Source organism: Pantherophis guttatus, chromosome 2 (genome assembly GCF_059756535.1).
Source record: "Pantherophis guttatus breed Tessera chromosome 2, ASM5975653v1, whole genome shotgun sequence".
Taxonomy (NCBI): domain Eukaryota; kingdom Metazoa; phylum Chordata; class Lepidosauria; order Squamata; family Colubridae; genus Pantherophis; species Pantherophis guttatus.
In genome coordinates this window covers 265,395,365-265,418,867 of record NC_142064.1, presented here as the reverse complement: position 1 = coordinate 265,418,867, position 23,503 = coordinate 265,395,365, and the positions used below count along the sequence as shown (strand labels likewise).

At 43.6% G+C, this 23,503-nt stretch overlaps 1 protein-coding gene and 1 pseudogene across 3 annotated transcripts in view; both read left to right on the top strand.

The window, feature by feature from the left end:
* LOC132710050 (uncharacterized) overlaps positions 1-23,429 on the top strand; it is a 44,694-nt gene extending 21,265 nt beyond the window's left edge. The window contains exon 3 of one of the 2 annotated variants that reach the window (XM_087884141.1): positions 23,299-23,429. In XM_087884141.1, coding sequence (XP_087740267.1) covers positions 23,299-23,336 — 38 coding nt within the window. In that variant the 3' untranslated portion in view covers positions 23,337-23,429. Of the gene's footprint in view, positions 1-6,721; positions 6,871-23,298 lie in introns of those variants that run through there. The other variant, XM_087884142.1, reaches the window with a different exon arrangement.
* Positions 7,021-11,998, top strand: LOC132710051 (uncharacterized; annotated as a pseudogene). Its single transcript, XR_015731733.1, has one exon. The product of XR_015731733.1 is annotated as an uncharacterized LOC132710051 (transcript).
* Positions 23,430-23,503: the final 74 nt, after the last annotated feature.

The following is a 23,503-nucleotide window of genomic DNA, read 5'->3' as shown; positions in this document are numbered from 1 at the left end:
AGCACTGAGTGAAAGGAGGAGGAAATCCCACTCTGAGTGGTCACATTCCCCTGGCCAGGAAAGGTGAAGGTCGGCTGGGCCAGGACCATGACAGGCTGGCTGGCTGGGGGTTGCTGACCCAAGCAGCTGATGCTCGGCTGGCCAAATCTCTCTGGCAGCCCCTCCAGGGTTTGGCTCTTTTTTTAAAAAGTTTTATTGGATTTTAATTTTTAAACATATATCAACATGTTAATATAAATAGCAACAGTCAATTGTTACATTAATCAAACTTATATACTCCTAATATTAATGTACATAATTATTTTAAAGTAGTTATTCAGTATTTCAATGTTCCATTCTAATGATAATAATCTTAAAGATACATAGTAATACCATCTTTCAACCTCTCATCTTCCCATATAATTATTACTTATATTCAATTTATATAGAAATTATATCTACCTAATATTCCCCCTATTTATTATTTCTACCTCTATTCTTCTAGTCAGGTCACTCTTACTAATCCTTGTTTGTTTGTTTGTTTGTTTGTTTGTCTGTTTGTTTGTTTGTCAAACACATAAGGTAACAGATATAAGTATAAACATGATTATGAATACAGGGTAAGGATACGAATGCATGGGTACAGTAGAACAGGAACGGTAGGCACGTTGGTGCGCTTATGCACGCCCCTTACAGACCTCTTAGGAATGGGGTGAGGTCAATAGTTGACAGTCTAAGGTTAAAGTTATGGGGGTTTGGAAAAGTAACCACAGAGTCTGGTAGTGTATTCCAGGCATTGGCCACTGTTGCTGAAGTCATATTTTCTGCAATCAAGTTTGAAGCAGCTTACCTTAAGTTTGTATCTATTGTGTGCTAGTGTATTGTTGCGGTTGAACCTGAAGTAGTCATTGACAGGTAGGATGTTATAGCAGATAATTTTGTGTACTACGTTTAGGTCAGACAGAATGCAGCATAGCTCTAAATTGTCTAAGCCCAAAATTTCCAGCCTGATAGCATAAGGTATTCTGTTGTGAGGACTCTTCTCGTGAAATATCTCGGGACTCACTCAATTGTATTAATGTCCAATATGCAGTGCGGATTCCAGACAGATGAGCTGTATTCAAGAATTGGTCTAGCAAAGGTTTTGTATGCCTTAGTTTGCAGTACAATATTACTGGAGAAGAAGCTTTGTAAGATTAGGTTAACAACTCTTAATGCCTTTTTGGCAATGCTGTTGCAGTGATTCTTAATTACCTATTAATTAATTAATTAATTATACATAATTTGTCTTAATTAATTATTAAGAGTTAATTAACTCTTAATTAACTCTTAATTTATTAACTCTAAATGCCTTTTTGGCAATTCTGTTACACTGAGCTCTGGCACTTAGATCATTAGGGATAAATACTCCAAGGTCCTTGACAGAGTGAAGGTCGTATACGAGGGCATATCCTCCCAGCTTTCATTTTGTGTTCTGATTTGTTCTGCCAATGTGTAAGACAGAGCATTTGTTGCTGTGGCTAGCACCTGTGGCTAGAAAGCAGACAGTACAGCAGGCAGCGTCTGTGGTTGTGTTTAAGGAGTTAAAATCATCAAGTACTTCATTGCTAGAAACGCGCAGAGGAACTTCCTCTTCCGGATGGCTGATGGGAGGAAGTTGGTGTGTGCAGAGCGGCTTTTGTGCTGTTTCCATGGTGGAAGCAGCAGCTGGCAGGTGAGTGGAGGGCAGCAGGTGGGAGGAGAGTCCGGGAGCAACTTGGGCTGGAAGCGGAGAAGCAACTGGGCTGAAGCCTCTCAGCTGCGGCTGCTGCAGGTTCCTTCCCTCCCCAAATGGAAGCCCACTGGTGCTGCAGGCTGGGAAACTGGGGGCTGCAATTTCTGCTGGTGGGGAGCTTGAAAAAGCCTCCTTCCAATGCAGGTTGAGCCTTTGGGGCTGGTTTCCCTCCAGAGGGAGCTCCGTCACTGGAGGTTTGGAAGAGAGCTGGAAGAAACCTTGGAGGTCTTAATGACGTCTCAGACAAATGGCTGTCCCGTCGGTTTAAAAGCCACCAGCAATGGAGCCCCCACAACCTCTGGAGGGAAGCCATTCCCGAAGAATCAACCTTCACTCAAAAGGGACTTTTTCAGTCTTCCAGGCAGCAGAAAATTGCAGCCATTCCCTTCCACTGGCTAATTGTTCTCACTGATGGGATTTTTCCTTAATTCCAGGTTTTTTTCTCTCCTTGATTAGTTTCCATGCATTGCTTCTTGTCTTGTCCTTCTGGTGCTTTGGAAAAGAAGTTGACCCTTCAAGTATTGGAACACAGCTATCATGTCACCCCTAGTCCTTCCTTTCACTAGAGGATTCATTCCCAATTACTGCAACCCACTAATTATCCCTACTGCTCTTCTCTGCGCTCTTTATAGAGTCTGGACGCCTTTTTTATATTGTGGTGATGAAAAGTGGTTACAGTAATCCAAGTGTGATCTTAATCAGAGCATTATAAATTGGTACTAAAACTTCATGTGATATCGATTCTATCCCTCTGTTTAGGCAGCCAGAGTTTCTCAGGCTTCTTGAGTTGTTTTCCCGTTTAAGATTTTCATCCATGGAATCCTTCCCAAGCTGTCTCTTGGTTTGTTAAAATCAGCTGCTTTAAAGTCTAAGACATTAGTTTGATTTGCTCTATTGCTTGTGTCTGCATTATATTGAATTCCAGTATGACATGGTCACTCTTCCCCCTATTTATCTGCAACTTCACACCCCCCCCTTATAATTTCCTCTCTACTAGTAAAAATTTAGATCACTATAGGAGATCCTTAGTTCCCTTTTCTACCTTTTGGATGACAAGATGTCATTTAGATTCATGAGGAACCTTTTAAGACAGGGGTGAGAAACTGGTGGCCCATAGGCTGGATGCGTGACATGCAGGCCACACCCACCCCAGCTCCACAAATGGGTAGAATGTCATGTGACGGCAACATGACATGGCAAGTTTGACACTCGTGCTTTAAGACAAGATTGGCCAGCCATTTGTCTGGAATGTTATAGGGTATCCTGCCTGAGAAGGAGATTGGACTTGAAGACCTCCAAGGTCCCTTCCAACTCATAACCTATTCTGTTAATGGCAGTGGTTCTCAACCTTCCTAATGCCGTGACCCTTTAATACAGTTCCTCATGTTGTCGTGACTCCCAACCAGGGGTGGGTTCTAAATTTTTTTATGACCGGTTCTGTGGGCATGGCTTAATTTGTGGGCGTGGCTTGGAGGTCATGTGATTGGGTGGGCGTGGCTAGCTGGTCATGTGACCGGGTGGCCATGGCTATGTGTATAGGGACTACTCAGAGGGCTGAAAAAAGTCATTTCTGATAGGTCCTCGCACTTTTGACTGGTCCTCACACTTATGACCATCCTCACATTTATGCCCGTGCAGCATTCTTAACAACTATGTCATTCATTTCACAACTGCTTCTCTTCACCATGGTGATAAGATAGGGCAAAAAACGTAAAATGTGAGGATAGCCGTAAATTCGAGATCTAGTCAAAAGTGCGAGGACCAGTCAAAAATAACTTTTTCAGCCCTCTGAGTAGTCCATGTGCACAAAAGGACTACCCAGAGGGCTGAAAAAAGTGATTTCTAACAGGTCCTCGCACTTTTGACCGGTCTTCGCACTTATGACTGGTCATAATTTATGCCCATTGTAGCATTCTTAACAACCGTGTCACTCATTTCACAACTGTTTCTCTTCACCATGGTGACAAGATAGGGCAAAAACGTAAAATGTGAGGACAGTCGTAAATTTGAGGACTGGTGCGAGGACCAGTCAAAAATAACTTTTTCAGCCCTATGAACAGTCCATAAGGATAAAAGGATACAGCAATAGAGAGGGATGAAGGAAGGGAAGGGAAATTAGAGTAGGAGGGAGGGTAAGAGAGGGAGGAAGAGAGGAGGAGAAGGAGAAAGGAAGAGGAAGTAGGGAGGAGAAGAAGAGGGGGAGGAAGAGAAAGTAAGAAGGAAAGAAAAGAGAGAGGTGGTAGGTTTGAGGAGAAAGATTGCTGTACAATAAAAAAGATGAAAGGGAAGAAAACGAACTCCAAACAAATATAAAGATATTAAGATAAAGAATGAATTGTTAAACTTTAAAGAATAAAAGAGAACAAATATGAATAAATAGCAATAATTAGAAACACACAGACAAACATACAATGTATTTTCTTTGAACAGAGTATTTGGCTGGTTCACAAATTTAAACAGTGTTTAATCATTTCAATTAAATTTACAATTTCTATATTTCCTTTTTGCCATATTTATTCCTCATCTATTTTTTTAAAAAAACAATATTACCCTTCATCCTCATCTCTAATCTTAATCAAATTCAATTTTTCCCTTCTATTCTATATTATACCCCTTTGCATTGTCATCTATTTTTATATCCGTCCTCACATTGGTTAATTATGTAATTATGTAATACAGTTGTTTAATACAAATTCAGCATTTTAATATAAATCAATTAATTATATAACTATCTTTTTTGTATATTAATCAATATGAACATGAATATTCCAATTATTTCCATGCAATCCAATTTCTTACAAATCAATTAATTATATTTACCAATAATAATAAACCAAATAATTTCCCCCATATATTCCTCCAAACCACAACTTAACCATTTCTGCTTTCAATACAATATAGAATTAATAGTATCTCAATTATTACAATTCCCTAGTTAAAAAGAGCTTTTTTTCTTTTGTGTTTTAAAATCTTGAACCTCCTCTTTTGCCCTAAATTTCCCATTGTTTGCAGTTTTGCACCTACCTTTTTTGGTGAGGAAAAAGAAAAAGAAATCTCTCTCTGCCTCATTTTGTCACGTTGCAGCAAAGACCCTGCTTTACTTTCAGTTTCGATTTTTCAGCATAGCTGGGGGGCGGGGGAAATCTGCTCCAGGAATTTACCTCTTTGCAGCTAGCTAGCAAGAGAGCCCTCTGCAAAGCAGCTGAGAGCAAGTCAGCTGAGAGTCAGGAGGCTGATCAAATCAATTTATGGTAATTAACCTATGCGTAAGCTGAAAGGGGCTGTTTTTTTCTATTTTTGCAAGCACCGGTCTACTAATTTGTTTTCTTTTAACACTGATTAGCTGTAGGGCAGCCCTTTGAAGCCCCGCGGCAAGAATTTAAACAGTTTTTTTTCCCTCTAGCCATCCCTCTGAGCTGGGACTCAGGAGGCAGTAATAGATTGGGAATGGGCGGGTAAGCGACCGGCGACCGGCGATCCAACAGAGGCAGAGGGTGAGGGTGAGTGAAGGCGTGGGGGGGGCGAGAGAGGGCTTTGGCGACCCCTGTGAAATGGCCGTTCTACCCCCAAAGGGGTCGCGACCCCCAGGTTGAAAACCGCTGTGTTACGGGCTTGCTATTCTCTTGGCAACCAAATTGCACTGATTCTGCCACTAGTCTTTTTCTAGGGTTTATGTTTTTTAACTTCCAGGTCTTGCCAAAAGGACGATAATTCCTATTGGTGCCACATCCAGGTATTAATCAGGTTCAACTGGTTTTACCGTATTTTTTGGACTATAAGACATACCTAAATTTAGAAGAGGAAAACAACCCCCAAAAAAGTTTTTGGCCTATCTTTTTTCGGACCTTTTCCAGTCTTTTTTCAGCCTGTTTCTGGGGCTATTTTCGGCCCATTTTGGGTCCTTTTTTCAACTCGTTTTTGAGGCTTTTTTCGGCCTGTTTCTGGGGCTTTTTGATCCATTTTTGAGGCTTTTTCCCCGTTTATGAGGCTTTTGGGGGGCTGTTTTTTGAGGCTTTTTGGCCCATTTTTGAGGTTTTTGGGGGCCATTGTCGAGGCTTTTTTGCCCGCTTTTCAGGGGCTGTTTTTGAGGCTTTTTTGGTCAATTTTTGAGGCTTTTTTTGGCCCATTTTCCAAAAAAACATTCCTGTGGTTATGAAGGTGCAGGAAAAGGAGAGACACCACCTTGGGTTCTGCCAACCGTTGCACATTTATGATGGCTGCAGCATCCCACACTCAGGATCCCCGTTTGTGACCTTCTCAGCTAGATTCTGAAGTAAAATTAGTAGGGATGCCAGCAGGAAATTGCAAGTTGCAGTTTGTAGAACAGATGCAAGTTGGCACTGTCATGTGACATCATGCTTCCTGACCGGCTGCTTAAGGACACAGAAGCCAGTCCCAACTGCACTCAGTAAGTCAGGATTGCTTGAATTGGGATGCCACCAGAAGGGGTTGTAGACAGCATTTTCTTCTCTTATCTGCAGCTGAGGACTTTCATGAGCAAAACTGGGGCTTCAAATCTTGCAGAGGCTTTCGGCATCATTTCCTCAGTTCAAATGCCACATCTCTAAATTTAGCTCAGAAGGTCTGACATTAACCATTTTGGGACATTTTGTCAGGCTGAAAACTCATGGAGCTTCCACATATATCATTTGTAGGTGTTTGTATCTGTATTTCTTTCTGTATGCATATATCTGCAATTATATAATCTATCCTCAGTACATCCAGATATATTTGAGGATAACCCTTTGCAGTGCCAAGAATTTATGATTGACCCAAGTCAACAACATAATTTCATGGTTGAATAGATATCTGGGTACTCTTCCATGTGTCACATGAATCATAATTAATGTAAGAGATTATTCTGGCATTGTGGCATGTTTGCTTTTTTGTTGTAATGTATACTTTTTTCACATCTTCTGCAACCATTTTATACACAACTAAAGTTACACTTTTCTTTGAAACTTATAGACAAAGAGGATGTCAATAAGAGCACTCTGGACAACTGAGAATAACAAGCAACGTTGAAAAGGAAATAAAATTGAGCCAGAAATCAAAATATACTCCAGTTCCTTCAGAAAACCACACAATTCTCCTTCTCCAGCAGCTAATAGACAAAAGAGAGAAAATTAACATGAGATTTTGAGCTGGAAAAAGTAGAGGATACGAAACTCAAGGATACATTGCATGAAAGATCAAGGAAGATTATTTTTCACTCAGAAAAAGATGGAAATAGCTGGAAGTTAGGGGGAAGTAAAAGGTCTTATTGGGCAGGGCACATAGGACATACAATGATACAGGCCTTGCTCTGGGAAGAAGCAAACGGCTTTAATCAAAACATCACTAAAAAATAGATCACATATATTTTTGACCTCAAGAATATCAGTTGTGAAAAAGCTCCATAGATCTGCCTATTGTAGGAAAAGCACAGATTGCAGATCATAGCTGATTAAACAAGAAGATCCCAACTGCAGAAAAGCCATACAAATTATCTGAATATGCCAAAAAGTTTGGTCAGCTTCCTTGTGGTTCATGGAACGAATCACACAGGAGAGAAGCCATACGAGTGCTCCTGATGTGAATACTTTAGTGACATGGCAACATGGTAATACATCACAGGACACCCATCACGTAAGAGTGTCCAAATTGTGTGAAAGTATCATTGGAAATTACCATCTCATGAGACAACAAAGGACTCACACAGGAGAGAAACCCTTTCAATGTCCTGATTGTGGGAAAAGGTTCAGTCAGAATTGCAGCCTGGTGACACACCAGAGGATTCACACAGGAGAGAAAACATTTGAATGTCCTTTCTGTGGGAAAGGTTTCAGTCACAATTCCAGTCTGCTGGCACATCAGAGAACTCACACAGGTGAGAAACCATTTGAATGTCCTATCTGTGGGAAATGTTTCAGTCACAATTCCAGCCTGCTGGCACATCAGAGAACTCACACAGGTGAGAAACCATTTGAATGTCCTATCTGTGGGAAATGTTTCAGTCACAATTCCAGCCTGCTGGCACACCAGAGGATTCACACAGGAGAGAAACCATTTGAATGTCCTGATTGTGGGAAAAGTTTCAGTCACAATTTCAGCCTGGTGACACACCAGAGGACACACACAGGAGAGAAACCATTTGAATGTCCTGATTGTGGGAAATGTTTCAGTCACAATTCCAGCCTGTTGACACACCAGAGGACTCACACAGGAGAGAAACCATTTGAATGTCCTGATTGTGGGAAAAGGTTCAGTAAAAATTCCAATCTGGTGACACACCAGAAGACTCACACAGGAGAGAAATCCTTTCAATGTCCTGATTGTGGGAAACGTTTCAGTCAGAATTCCAGCCTGGTGACACACCAGAGGACTCATACAGGAGAAAAACCATTTGAATGTCCTGATTGTGAGAAAAGGTTCAGTAACAATTTCAGCCTGGTGACACACCAGAGGACACACACAGGAGAGAAACCATTTGAATGTCCTGTTTGTGGGAAAAGTTTCAGTCACAATTTCAGCCTGGTGACACACCAGAGGACACACACAGGAGAGAAACCATTTGAATGTCCTGATTGTGGGAAATGTTTCAGTCACAATTCCAGCCTGTTGACACACCAGAGGACTCACACAGGAGAGAAACCATTTGAATGTCCTGATTGTGGGAAAAGGTTCAGTAAAAATTCCAATCTGGTGACACACCAGAAGACTCACACAGGAGAGAAATCCTTTCAATGTCCTGATTGTGGGAAACGTTTCAGTCAGAATTCCAGCCTGGTGGCACACCAGAAGACTCATACAGGAGAGAAACCCTTTGAATGTCCTGATTGTGGGAAAAGTTTCCGTAACAATTTCAGCCTGGTGACACACCAAAGGACTCACACAGGAGAGAAACCATTTGAATGTCCTAATTGTGGGAAAAGTTTCAGTCACAATTCCAGCCTGGTGACACACCAAAGGACTCACACAGGAGAGAAACCATTTGAATGTCCTGATTGTGGGAAAAGGTTCAGTAACAATTCCCACCTGGTGACACACCAGAAGACTCACACAGGGGAGAAATCCTTTCAATGTCCTGACTGTGGGAAAAGTTTCAGTCAGAATTGCAGCCTGGTGACACACCAGAGGACCCACACAGGAGAGAAACCATTTGAATGTGCTGATTGTGGGAAAAGGTTCAGTAATAATTCCAATCTGGTGACACACCAGAAGATTCACACAGGAGAGAAATCCTTTCAATGTCCTGATTGTGGGAAAAGTTTCAGTCAGAATTATAAACTGGTGAGACACCAGAGGACTCATACAGGAGAAAAACCCTTTGAATGTTGTATCTGTGGGAAAAGTTTTAGTGATAATTCCAGCCTGGTGAGACACCAGAGGACTCACACAGGAGAGAAACCATACGAGTGCCCAGACTGTGGGAAAGATTTCAGTACCAACACTAGCCTTTTAAATCATGTGCTTATACACACAGGAGAAACCATTTAAGTGCCCCAAGTATGGACGGTGCTTCAGGAAACATTCCACCCTTATTGAACACAAGAAAATGCACATGGATTTTCCAAAGTGATGAGTGATGACCTAAAGTGATGAGTGTAAAGGCTTGAATTTTAAGTTTTAAGCTGAGAAATTGACTCTTCAATTTGACCAGAAAGAATTTGCTTGATTGTTTTTGTCATCAAATATGTCATAGTATTAGATGGGAAGGAGGAAAGAAAAAATTGGAACATGTTAGTTCGATAATGGCTGTCTGGCTGGCCATCAGCAGCAGAAGTTGCTGGGTATTTATTTCTGCAGAAATTGTGCAATTCTGCAAAAATCATTTTAGGAGTGTTCTCTGCATTTTTATCATAATAAATGATAGAAATGCCACATGCAGAGTACCAGCCTTTTTCTCCCTGGGTATCCTTGAGATTTTCCACCCCAGAATTTCCCAGGCAGCATCTCTTCGGGATAAAAGCGCTCAGGCTGTAGTTAGAGGTTGTGGGTCCTCATGGAAGAAGAAAACAAGAGGAAAGAGAAATAGTTTATCTTTTCCTAACAATTCATTGCACCAAGCATGTCTGCTCAGATTGTAAATGAGGCACGTAAGTGGAAGAAACCATATGAATAGCAAATATATTGGGGGAATTTGGGGCAGTGACAAAAGCAGTGTAAAATTTCAGATGCAAAGGCTACTCTGCCTTGCATGTGACCTTCATGGAGAAGAGCTGTAGGAATATTGAGTTGAGGAAAGTGATTGTGTTTTTGAGTACAGGATCTCCAGGTTCATTCGCAACTCCTGTTGTGATCTCCTTCGCTTGGAGGTTCCTCCTTGTTAGTCTTTGATGGCTGGGAGGTGTGAGCAGAACCAAGGGATTTTTACTTTTGTGGTTCCCCCCTTGGTAGGGAAATGTGAGGGGGAAAATTGTACAGTAGATGTTTCATTTCTAAAACAGCATTGCATAAGACTCATGAATAGATTTTGAGGTGGGGAAAGGAAAGTGTCAGCATTTCTGCAAACATTGGGACAATGTAATGCAAAGCTCTCTTCCCAACACATGGGAGACCTTTCCTGTTCTTTCATTTCTCTGACAGGACTCCTTAAAGTGTCAGCATTTCTGTAAACATTGGGACAATGTAATGCAACTTTGTTGAGTGAGGGTTACTTCCCCGCTGCCTTGAAAGAGGCGGTGGTGAGGCCTCTCCTCAAGAAGCTGTCCCTGGATCCGGCAATATTGGCCAACTATCGTCCTGTCTCCAACCTTCACTTCATGGCAAAGGTTGTTGAGAGTGTGGTCACGCGACAGTTTCCACAATTCCTGGAAGAAACATCTTATCTAGATCCGTTCCAGTCGGGTTTCAGGTCTGGGCACAGCACGGAAACGGCATTGGTCGCGTTGGTTGATGATCTCTGGAGGGCTCGGGACAGGGGTTGCTCCTCTGTTCTGGTCCTGTTAGATCTCTCAGCGGCTTTTGATACCATCGACCATGGTATCATGCTGCACCGGCTGGAAGAGTTGGGGGTGGGAGGCACCGTGTTGCAGTGGTTCTCCTCCTTTCTCTCCGACCGGTCGCAGTTTGTGTTGGCAGGGGGGCAGAGGTCGACCTCGAGGCCTCTCATCTGTGGAGTGCCGCAGGGATCGGTCCTCTCGCCCCTTCTGTTCAACATTTATGTGAAGCCGCTGGGCGAGATCATCCGTGGCTTTGGGGTGAGATACCACCAGTACGCTGATGACACCCAGCTGTACATCTCCACCCCAGGCCACCCCAATGATGCCCTTGAAGTGATGTCCCAGTGCCTGGAGGCTGTGCGGATCTGGATGGGGAGGAACAGGCTCAAGCTCAACCCAAGACTGAGTGGCTGTGGCTCCCGGCATCCCGATATAGTCAGTTGACTCCATCACTGACTATTGGGGGCGAGTCTTTGGCCCCCACTGAAAAGGCTCGCAATCTGGGAGTCCTCCTGGATATGCAGCTGTCCTTGGAGGAACACCTGACAGCTGTAACCAGGGGGACCTTTTGTCAGGTTCGCCTGATTCGCCAGTTGCAGCCCTTTCTTGATCGGGATTCCCTGTGCACAGTCACTCACGCCCTCGTCACCTCTCGCCTTGACTACTGCAACGCTCTCTACATGGGGCTCCCCTTGAAGAGCACCCAGAGGCTCCAACTGGTCCAGAACGCAGCAGCAGGGGTAGTGATGGGAGCAGCATGGCGCTCCCATGTAACACTGCTCCTGCGCGAGCTGCGCTGGTTCCCGGTGGTCTTCCGGGTGTGCTTCAAGGTGTTGGTCATCACCTTTAAAGTGCTCCATGGCATAGGGCCTAGCTATCTTCGAGACTGCCTGCTGCTACCGACGACCTCCCATCAACCCGTGCGCTCCCACAGAGAGGGCCTCCTCAGGGTGCCATCAGCCAAACAATGTAGGCTGGTGACCCCCAGGGGGAGGGCCTTCTCTGTGGGGGCACCTACCCTCTGGAATCAGTTGCCCCCAGAGATAAGGAGAATCCAAGACCTCAGTGCCTTCCGCCATGCCCTAAAAACCCACTTTTTCCAGCAAGCCGGGCTGGCTTAAGAAGAAATTTTTAAATGTTTAATTGGTTTGTGATTTTTAATTTTTGGGCCAAATTTATATATATTTTAATTGTTTTTTAATATTTGTATTTCATGTTCTTAATTCTGGCTGTATACCGCCCTGAGTCCTCAGGGAGAAGGGCAGTATATAAATTGTAAATAAAATTAAATAATAAAATAAATAAAAAGCTCTCTTCCGAACACCTGGGAGATCTTTCCTGTTCTTTCACTTCTCTCCCAGGACTCCTTAATTTGTTTAAAAAATTCCTTCAATTAAAGGGGAACATTATTTGTAGCAGTGAAAGTGATATGTTAGCTATACAGATGGATTATCCTGATTTTGCTGGGATTGGAAGACACCAAAGAATTCCAAGATCTTTCATTTCACCCACAAGATTCAAAAAGACAGGTTACAATGTTTTTTAGTAGGTCACATTGCATCTGATCCCTTTGAAGGATACTCGGTGACAAGGAGCAGATCAGGACTGGCATGTGGAGAAACCAAGATGTAACTCAATAGTCTGTCTGGATAATCACTGGGGACTTTCCATGACTGAGAATAGGATAGGATTGAATGGAAATGAATTCTTTATTGGCCAAGTGTGATTGGACACAAGGAATTTGTCTTTGGTGCATATGCTCTCACTGTACATAAAAAGACAAGATACATGATAGTCATAGGGTACAAATAAGTAATCAAATCATAGTAGGAAACAATATAAATCATAAGGATACAAGCAACAAAGTAACAGTCATACAGTCATAAGTGGGAGGAGATGGGTGATAGGAACAATGGGACGATTAATTGTAATAGTAATTCAGACTTAGTAAATAGTTTGACAGTGTTGAGGGAATTATTTGTTTAGCAGAGTGATGACATTCAGGAAAAAACTTCTTGTGTCTAGTTGTTCTGGTGTGCAGTGCTCTATAGTGTTGTTTTGAGGGTAGGAGTTGAAACAGTTTAGAGGTCTGTAAATATTTTCACAGCCCTCTTTTTGACTCCTGCAGTATGCAGGTCCTCAATGGAAGGCAGGTTGGTAGTAATTGTTTTTTCTGCAGTTCTAATTATCCTCTGAAGTCTGTGTCTGTCTTGTTGGGTTGCAGAACCAAACCAGACAGTTATGATGACAGACTCAATAATTCCTTTTTAGAACTGTATCAGCAGTTCCTTGGGCAGTTTAAGCTTCCTGGGTTGACGCAGAAAGAACATTCTTTGTTGTGCTTTTTTGATGACGTTTTTGATGTTAGGTGTCCATTTTAGGTCTTGAGATATGATAGAATCTAGAAATTTGAAGGTCTCTACTGTTGATACTGTGTTGTCTAGTATTGTATGAGGTGGAAGTATGGGAGGATTTCTCCTAAAGTCTACCACCATTTCTACTGTTTTGAGTGTGTTCAGTTCCAGATTGTTCCGGTCACACCACAAGGCTAGTTGTTCAACCTCCCGTCTGTATGCAGATTCATCATTGTCTCGAATGAGACCAATCTCTGTTATATCATCTGCAAACTTCAGTAGTTTAAGAGATGGATCATTTGAGATGTAGTCATTGGTATATAGAGAGAAGAGAAATGGGGAGAGCACAAATCCTTGGGGGGGGGCCCTGTGCTAATTGTACAGGTATCTGATGTGATTCTGCTTAGCTTCACCTGCTGCTTCCGGTCTGTTAGGAAACTTATGATCCACTTACAAGGGTGTTCAGGTACCGCTAGCTGGTTTAGTTTAGTTAGGCGTATGTCCAGAATGATGGTATTGAATGCTGAACTAAAGTCTATAAAGGGGACCCTTGCGTAGGTCTTTGGAGATTTAAGATGTTGTAGGATGTAGTGCAGGGCCATATTAACAGTATCATCTGTCAATCTATATGAGTGGAGAACACAAACTATCTCCTTGCTCCTAGCCCAGCACTGTCATCCACTCTATCAAATTTAAATATGTGCAAAATTTCTGAAATTTAAAATAGTAAAATGTTTAATATGCTTAATATTAACTGATTGTTTTCCTTTTTCTCTTTCCTTGGTGTCGTATTTTAGTGCACATCTTTATCATGTCTCATTTTATTATGGTTAGACATTGGAAACCCTTCCAATGATCCCAAAGCCTCTGAATCTCTCTCAGGGCTATATAAAAATATCAAGCAAAATTAAATAAAGCCAACCTAAGAATCAGAGGGGATGGTCTATATGTCAGGGATTCAATAACAGACCCAACGAAATCAAAATTCCGAGGCCTGAACTCTCCTCAAAGTAATTGTTATTAGGAATGTCATATTGGCACACTACAATTTCCCCGTTATCTCTACCTCTCCCCTCACATTCCCACAGCAGCAACCAGCCTTGCTATGGCAGCCCTGACGATTTCCAAAATGGTTTCAGGGCTGACAGGCTGCCCCCACTCAGCCGAGAAGGAACTTCTAAAAGAGAAAAATCAGAGGTTAACCATTTTCACCTTCAACACACGCCCCCCCAGGTGGCCCCTTGGCTTAACTAGGATATTTGTCATGAAACTGTTTAATCAATCTGTCTGCCTTTACATCCCAGGTCTTAACCCAGGTAGCTTCAGATAAGGGGTATCCCTTCCAGCGGACTAGGTATTGCAAGTGACCCTGCTGTAAATGAGTCTAAGATCCTTTTTACCTCATAATGGGTTTCCCCTTGTACTAAAATAGGCATTGGGGCGGCCCAGTGTACTGGTGTTAGCTGAGAGCTTGCTGCGGTTTTTAGCAAGCTGCTATGGAACACTGAGTGCACTTTCCCTAACAAGCATTTTGAGTCTAAGCTGAACAGTAACAGGATTTTTCACTATCGGGAAAGGCCCTCTGAACTTAGGACCTAATTTTCTGCTGGGCAGTTTGAGTTTTAGATACTTTGTTGGCAAGTACACTTTGGCTCTGATCTGCAGCTCCTCAGTGAACCGTTTCTTCAGCATTTTGAATGCCTGCTGACAATCCAGGGACCATGCCAGTGACTGACTGGGCCGCGGTTTAGAGGCATCACCACCACCCCACCCCACCCCGTCTTCAACAGTTCTGTCAGGGGCAGTGTCACTTTTGCAAAAGCTGGGATGAACTGCCTGTAGAAGTTGGCAAATCCCAGGAAACTCTGAAGCTGTTTACTGGTGTGTGGGTGTTGCCAATCTAGCACCATTTTCACTTTTCCCGGGTCCATTTTGATTTCTTCATTTGACACTCGGTAATCCAGGTAGTCTAGGGACATCTTGTGGAACTCACATTTTGACAGCTTAGCATATAGTTTAGCTGCTAGGAGTTTCTTTAGGACTTGGCGCACTAGTTTAATGTGCTCGTATAGTTTTCACTGAATATGAGAATGTCATCCAAATAGACTAGGACACCCTGATAAAGATGCTCATGTAACACCTCATTAATTAGCTGCATAAAGACTGGGGGCTCCCTGTAGGCCAAATGGCATTACTTTGAACTGGAAACTGCCCAGCGGGCAGTTAAAGACTGTTTTCCACTCATCTCCTTCCTTGATCTGCACCCGGTAGTAAACCTCTCTCAAGTATAGCTTGGTAAACACCTTCCCCTTTGCCAAGTGGCTTAGCATGTCCTTCATTAAGGACAGGGGGTAGGTGTTTTCTACTGACACTGCATTTAGATCTCTAAAATCAACTCAAAGCCTCATCAACCCATATTTTTTTTGTTTGAAAAGCACCGGGGTAGCCACTCTAGACTTGGCCCATTGGATGAACCCCCTCACCAGGTTGGGGTCGATGTATTTTCTCAGCTCGTCCATCTCCCTAGGAGTCATGGAATACATTTTTGGCTTGGGCAATTTAGCCCCTGGTACAAATTCTATAGCACAGTTGGTGGGTCGGTTGGGGGGGTAGGGTGTTGCACTGTTGTTCACTGAAGGTGGCAGCCAAGTCCCGGTACTCTGGGAATTTGGGGACAGTCCGGTGGCGAGTCAGTGATGGCTGCCACTTTTTCACTGGGCCTGGGGATGTGTGGCGGTGCCACCGGGTGAGCCTTGTCATCAGGGCAGGGTGGCAACGGTCCTATCCCATCTTCAGCTTCCTATAGCCATCTTCCCACGTGATGGCAGGGCCCTACTTGTCCAGCCATGCTAGGCCCAGGATGATGGCACCACTATTAAGCGGATGAACTCCCAATCACGGTCCATTTGAAGCCTCATTGGTTCAGTGACCAGGGTGGCTGGGACACTGCCTATTAGTGTCCCATCATCTTGCTCGAAGTGCATGGGCCGTGCCAGGGGTATCGTGCTCATTCCTAGTCTGGACCGTGGGGAGGATGATCAAGCATCTGGTGCACCCAGTGTCTAAGATGGCCTCTATTTCCCCTTGGGCTCCTGTCCTGGGCACCATTATTTGCGACCTTATGGTGAAGGGGCAGATGGCCTCACCATCAGATCATCTTCGCTGCTCTCATTGCTGTTGCTTCCCCCCCCCTTTTCAGGAGAGGTGGGAACCTCAATGGCCTTCCTGGCGAATTGCCCCTTGTCCGCTGACTTGCATGGGGTTCTCTTCACTTTAGGTCCTGCCAGAGTCCAGACTTGGGGGGACAGGTGCCAGGGCTAGGCACTTGGATGCTCAGTGACCTTGATGGCTGCATTTGAAGCACTTGATGGCCACAGGCAAGGTCTGCCTGGGCTCTTCCAGCTGCCTCATGGTGGTGTGGCAGCCCAAAACCCTTTTTTGGTTTTTTAGTTTTTTGCTCTGGTGCAGTTTTTTGCTTTCGGTGGACATTCAGTACCATTCTTGTATGCACTCAGAAAGCCCTCGGAAGGTGCAGGCTTGGCGGTGGTCCTAGTCCAGGGCCTCCTTGAAGTGATGGACCAGGAGGTGTTCTGGCTAGTCTCTCCGTTTTCCCGCCACTCTTCGGAATTCCAATACTAACTCCTTCACGGGGCGGCCCTTTTGCTTGACGTCTTTAATCTCAGCCTCTGCCTCTTGCCCCTGGATTGTATCTTCGAACCAGGGCCTTAGTAGTTGCAGGAATTTGTCGGCATCCTCGAGTTCAGGGGTCTCCTCGTCATGCAATTGGGCCACCCACTTGGCTCTGACCTGCAGCTCCTCAGTGAACCGTTCCTTCAGAATTTCAAATACTGGGCCACAAGTTGGGCCATCCACTTGGCCGCTTTGCCCTTCATGTTGTCAGCAATGGCCGAGATCATTTTGTCAGCCCTGGAGCCCATCTTTTTCTTTGGATCTTCAGGGCTGCCACATTTAGTGCTGAGGAGGGGGGGTTGCATGGAGTTGGTGGAGATATATAGTCATAACAACATTCTTTGCTCTGGGAGTCAAGGACATTCAGCCTGCACTTGAAGCGGTGTAACTGGGGAACATCGGGATGGTGGATTGATTGGGCCATGTGATGGACATGTGGGTGCAGGGGAAGGAATTTTGACTTTTCCTTGGGTGGGGAAAATGTGGGGGCTTTCAGATTCAGGTTTTCCCAGATGTGCCAATATGACATCTCTAATAAAATGAAACTTTGAGGAACTGCTGGCCTCGGAGTCTTACTTGGGTGGGGGATATTCCTTGAAACCTTGACATATTTGTTGATCAGATTGGTACTGGGCTCCATAGTGATTGAGGTGGGACCAAATCCGGTTCACGAAGTACGCTAGCTTTTCAGGACTCCCATCAAAAGTGGCTCTGAAGCAGTGGGTGGGACTGTCAGCAGTGTTGGTAGTGGCTGACCTGAGACCAGATGGAGAACGGGGGCTGGCAGGCTGGCATCCATTGGCACTGGATCCACTCCTGTCCAGTGTAGTATGCCCAGCCCAGAGGGATCTGGTCCACCGGTGGCAGACTAAGGAGAGACTGGCGAGGTGGACTACCTGGCCTTGGTAGACCATGGCCCCTTGTTGCGGGCCTGGCTGTTGGCTGACAACTGTCACTGGTTGAGCTGTCATTTTGGTAGATCAGGCCCAACAAGGGAGGCTTAGGAGCCATCTGCTCAGCACTGAGTGAAAGGAGGAGGAAATCCCACTCTGAGTGGTCACATTCCCCTGGCCAGGAAAGGTGAAGGTCGGCTGGGCCAGGACCATGACAGGCTGGCTGGCTGGGGGTTGCTGGCCCAAGCAGCTGATGCTCGGCTGGCCAAATCTCTCTGGCAGCCCCTCCAGGATTTGGCTCTTTTTTAAAAAAGTTTTATTGGATTTTTATTTTTAAACATATATCAACATGTTAATACAAATAGCAACAGTCAATTGTTTGTTTGTTTGTTTGTTTGTTTGTTTGTTTGTTTGTTTTTTATACTGCCCTTCTCCCGAAGGACTCAGGACAGTGAACAGTCAAAATAAACATATATATAAAAATGTGAATAGAAGCAATAAATAATAATTAAGTCAATTTGGCTTATCAGTTAAGTTAACATCTTCAGAATAAAATTTACACAATTAGGAAAAGGAAAGAAAAAATTAATTATGCCAGCCCAGCTTGGTGAAAGAGGACGGTCTTAAGTGCCCGACGGAAAGCACGAAGATCTGGGATTATTCTTATCCCTGGGGGTATCCTGTTCCAAAGGGTAGGTGCCCCCACAGAGAAGGCTCTCCCCCTGGGAACCACCAGTTGACATTGCTTTAGTGATGGTACCCTGAGGAGGCCCACTCTGTGGGAGCGTACTGGTTGGTGGGAGGTTATAGGTTGCAGAAGGTTAATTTGTTACATTAATCAAACTTATATACTCCTAATATTAATGTACATGATTATTTTAAAGTAGTTATTCAATATTTCAATGTTCCATTCTAATGCTAATAATCTTAAACATACATAGTAATACCATCTTTCAACCTCTCATCTTCCCATATAATTATTACTTATATTCAATTTATATAGAAATTATATCTACTTAATATTCCCCCTTTTTATTATTTCTACCTCTATTCTTCTAGTCAGGTCACTCTTACTATTCCTTGTTTGTTTGTTTGTCAAAAACATAAGGTAACAGATATAAGTATAAACATGATTATGAATACAGGGTAAGAATACGAATACATGGGTACAGTAGGACAGGAACGGTAGGCACGTTGGTGCGCTTATGCACGCCCCTTACAGACCTCTTAGGAATGGGGTGAGGTCAATAGTTGACAGTCTAAGGTTAAAGTTATGGGGGTTTGGAAAAGTAACCACAGAGTCTGGTAGTGCATTCCAGGCATTGGCCACTGTTGCTGAAGTCATATTTTCTGCAATCAAGTTTGAAGCAGCTTACCTTAAGTTTGTATCTATTGTGTGCTCGTGTATTGTTGCGGTTGAAGCTGAAGTATTCATTGACAGATAAGATGTAGCAGATAATTTTGTGTACTACGTTTAGGTCAGACAGAACGCAGCATAGCTCTAAATTGTCTAAGCCCAAAATTTCCAGCCTGGTGGCATAAGGTATTCTGTTGTGAGCAGAGGAGTGGAGGACTCTTCTCGTGAAATATCTCAGGACTCACTCAATTGTATTAATGTCCGATATGCAGTGTGGATTCCATACAGATGAGCTGTATTCAAGAATTGGTCTAGCAAAGGTTTTGTATGCCTTAGTTTGCAGTACAATATTACCGGAGAAGAAGCTTCGTAAGATTAGGTTAACAACTCTTAATGCCTTTTTGGCAATGCTGTTGCAGTGACTCTTAATTAACTCTTAATTAATTAACTATTAATTTATTAATAAATTATTTGTCTTAATTAATTAATTATTAAGAATTATTTAACTCTTAATTAACTCTCAATTTATTAACTCTTAATGCCTTTTTGGCAATGCTGTTATACTGAGCTCTGGCACTTAGATCATTAGAGATGAATACTCCAAGGTCCTTGACAGAGTGAGGGTCGTATACGAGGTCGTATCCGCTCAGCTTGAATTTTGTGTTCTGATTTGTTTTGCCAATGTGTAAGACAGAGCGTTTGTTGGTTGAGATTTGGAGTTGCCAACTGTTTGACCATTCTGACACATATTAAAGTCTCTGTGTAGGTAGCAGCATTGTCGGTGGTGTTGAATAGTTTTACATCATCAGTGAAGAGAACGCAGCTGCTTATAATATGATTGCAAAGGTCATTTATGTAAAGTATAAAGAGTGTGGATCCTAAAATGCTGCCTTGGGGGCTGTTAACAGGTGCAGGGTTTGATAGGGCATTCCCTATTTTGACTACTTGTTGCCTGTTTGATAGGAACACAGCTAACCACTTTATGCAGGGATCCGGCTATGCCGTGAGATTTTAGTTTTAGAAGTAGTTTGTCATGTACCACTGAATCAAAGGCTTTACCGAAGTCCATATAAATTGCATCTATTGCTTTATCTTAGTCGAGTTGTGAAGTCCATATATTTTTGCAGTGTAAGAGTTGCAGATTGCTACTGTTAATACACATGTTTATGTTAACACACATGTTTATGTTAAGACATAGTCCTTTATATAAAGGTGTATATTCTTATTTCTACCTCTATTCTAGTTTTTAATCAGGCCATCATTATATTAGAAAAAAGAAGAAAGGAAAAAAATATTTTCTATCCATCATCTCTTGCCCGTTTTAATACTTCAATTCTTATTCGTTTTTTTGGCTTTCCTCCATACTCCTCTCTTGGATCTTTGACTCTGTCAACATTTGTATCTTCATTATTCTATCTAAACATTTCTCCCATCTCTATCCTTCTATACTGCCAGATCTCCAGAGTATCCACCCATTCCCCTATCTCTCTTTCAAAGACATCTTCCAGGCTATCCAATTCCATTTTTGTATCTCTCTTCTCATCGTCTTGTTTTGTTTGGTGATTTGTCTGTTCTATCTTTTTCTCCATTCTTTCTGCCGCCTCCTCTGTTTCCTGGACTCTTTGATCTTCATTCATTGTCAGTTGTATCATATTTTCTATTTTGCCACTTATGCCTTGGATTAAATTTTTTATCTTTCTGTGGTTCTTTGTCACGGTGTCCCTAATGCTTTGAAACATCCATGCCATTTCTCTTGAAATCTCACCCATTTCCCCCTGATAGAGCATCTTGTCTTAGTTTAATAAGTCCGCTTTTAGTCAAGGCCAAAAACAATATATTCAGCTCATCAGAGAGTTCAATAATCATAACTTTTTACATCTCAGGTTATTAATCAATTCCATTTAAGTATTCCAGGCAGTTTCTGCAAAACAAAAGTCGCTTTACTTTATTTAAGAGTCTTCCTTATTCTCACAATAGTAATTAATTATAGAACAGTTAGTATCGCCACAATCCTTCAAAAAAATGTTGCTTGTTTCTTCTGTCAGAATTTTCCTAGATTTGTAGGGGTGTAGTGTATTTCATTCACCAGTAGATGGCAGCACCAATAGGTTTCAGCTGTTTCAAGCGTGATAGATTAATTAATCCAAATTTAATTCAATTTATAGAGACAAAATTGAGTTCTTGATTTAATTGAGGTATATAGCTCCAGCATTTTATAATGCCTTTCCATAACAACACCTACTTAGTTTAAAATCCAATTTTGTATGGTTAAAAGGTCTTTAGCTTTTCTCCCCTTAGCTCCTTTCATTTAGGTCTAGGATTTTTCTCTCTATGGTTGTTCACTGCTTTAAAAAAGATAATTCTAAGAGTCTCTTCCTGGTTTTTCTTCTTTTTTCCTTTAAGTTTAGGGACTAAATGCAGAAAAAAGAATCTTCTCACCCAGCTCCAATCCCTGTTCATTTATACCGCTCCTGCACATTTCTTAGTTGTTTCTCGGCTGCCCCAGCTTTGCGGCAGCCATCTTTAGGTTGCCTCTTCTCATTGTGGTTGAGAGGGAAAAAAAACCCAGGTCAAGCAGGAGAGTTGCGACTCTCTGCGACCTTGCAGGGTACCCCTCTTTGCTTCGCCTCCCTTACAGGGTGGCTTTGACTCCTCTCGGAGCCCACCAATGGGGAGAACTCGGCACGGGAGCGCGGAGACCCACTCCTCGTGTCTGATCTTGCCACAAAGTCAGCCAGAGGTTTGACTCCTTGATAGCGATTGGATTCCCCATTCCCTGGATTTGCTAATGTTCAACGGACTTGTAGCCCTCCACTCAAAAACAGTGATGCACTCTGCTCGAGCTGAGGAAATCTGCGGTTACTGGAACACCAGATGGCTCTTCAGGTCCCCTCCAGCCCGGTATAATTCTTTGGCTGCTGGCAACTTCAAGGACTCTGGGTTCGCTGGGATTCTGAGGCTGCTCCCTGAGCCCACAGCTCCGCTGGTACCGATGGACTTCTCCATCTTCCCTAAGTCTTCCCACTGCCCAGTTTCCCAGGTAAGCATCGAGAGTTTAGGACCCTGGACAGCTGCCCTGCAAGCGCAGAGCTTCTTTATTGTTTTTATTCGGAGAGTCGGGTTAGTGTCAGGGTTCCAAATAACGCACCCAATGAAATCAAAACTCTGAGGCCTGAAGTTTCCTCAGAATAAACATTTATTAGGAATGCCATATTGGCACAGCTATGAAAAACCAATTCTGAAGGACCTGAGGTTTTCCCCACCCAAATCAAATCCCAAAGTTCTTGCCCCTAGGTCACACGTCCATCACATGGTCCAATCAGGTCACAATCCTTCGGTTGTCTTTGGTCCACACCTTCCAAACACCTGGTGGGGACGTCCTTGGCTCGCAATTGACATTTAAAGAAAATGATGTTTTTGGCACATGGAGTTGCAGCCCCATGAGACACGAGGGGCAGGGCCTCCCGGCCTTCAAATAAGGTTCCTTTTAAACTGAAGCCCTTTTTCCTCAAACGTTGCTTCCCATGCTTGTCCTTCCTACAACCTGGCCCGCCTCTCGGTTTCACTCACATTCAAGTGCCCATTGCTCCCAGTACTGCTGTGGGAGCTTCCTGCTTCCTTGTTTCTGGTGGCATGCTCCACAGTGGTCTGAAGTCCGCCTCCATTGCCTCCTCCCTTGCAGAGAGGCTGAGATGCGGTGGGCAGAGGGCTGAGGGTGACATTGTGCGCGTTTCCCCCCCAACGCCATGGGTAGACCATGAAGTTGCTGAAGCCAGGGCTGGTAGGGATGGGCAATGGTCATTCTGTTTACTGTGACTGCCTGCAAAGATAAGGTTGATGGAGGGGGAGGGAGACCCACCCTGGGCCCACCGTGCTCGGCTGAAGGGTGCAGGCTGCGTCGGGGGAGAGGGGGAGGCTTGACCACCTTTTGAGCCCAGCTCTTGGCTTCCGTGGGGCCCCCGGGTGGCTGCCGCCCACTCTCCCTCCCCTCTGCCTCGGGTCTTACCTCCAGCCTGCAATGGGGATGCACTGCTTCCGGGCCAGTCCACCCAGCGGGTAGGGAAGCAGGTGGAGAGAGCGCTGCGCTGGGGCCGAGTCCACTGCAGTGCGATGAGGTATGCATGTCCAGCCCTGGGACATTCACCTGCCTGCCAGGAGCACCACCGCCAGGCACTGTTGGGATCTGAAGAGCAGGGTGCTCAGCCTGGCAGAGGCTGATATTTACATATTGTAATATTTATATTATGTAATATAATTTTTATTTTTTCATGTCATCTCTAAGCATTTTATAAACAATTAAAGTTACATTTTTCTTTGAATCTTACAGGCAAAGAAGATGGCAATAAGAGCACTTGGAACAACTGAGAATAACAAGCAATGTTAAAAAGGGAAGAAAAGCCAGAAATCAAAATATTTTCCATTTCCTTCAGAAAACCACACAATTCTCCTCCTCCTCTTGTTAGACAAAAGAGAGAAAATCAAGAAAGAATAAGCAGATTATGCAGAACTCAATGATATATTACATGAAAAGT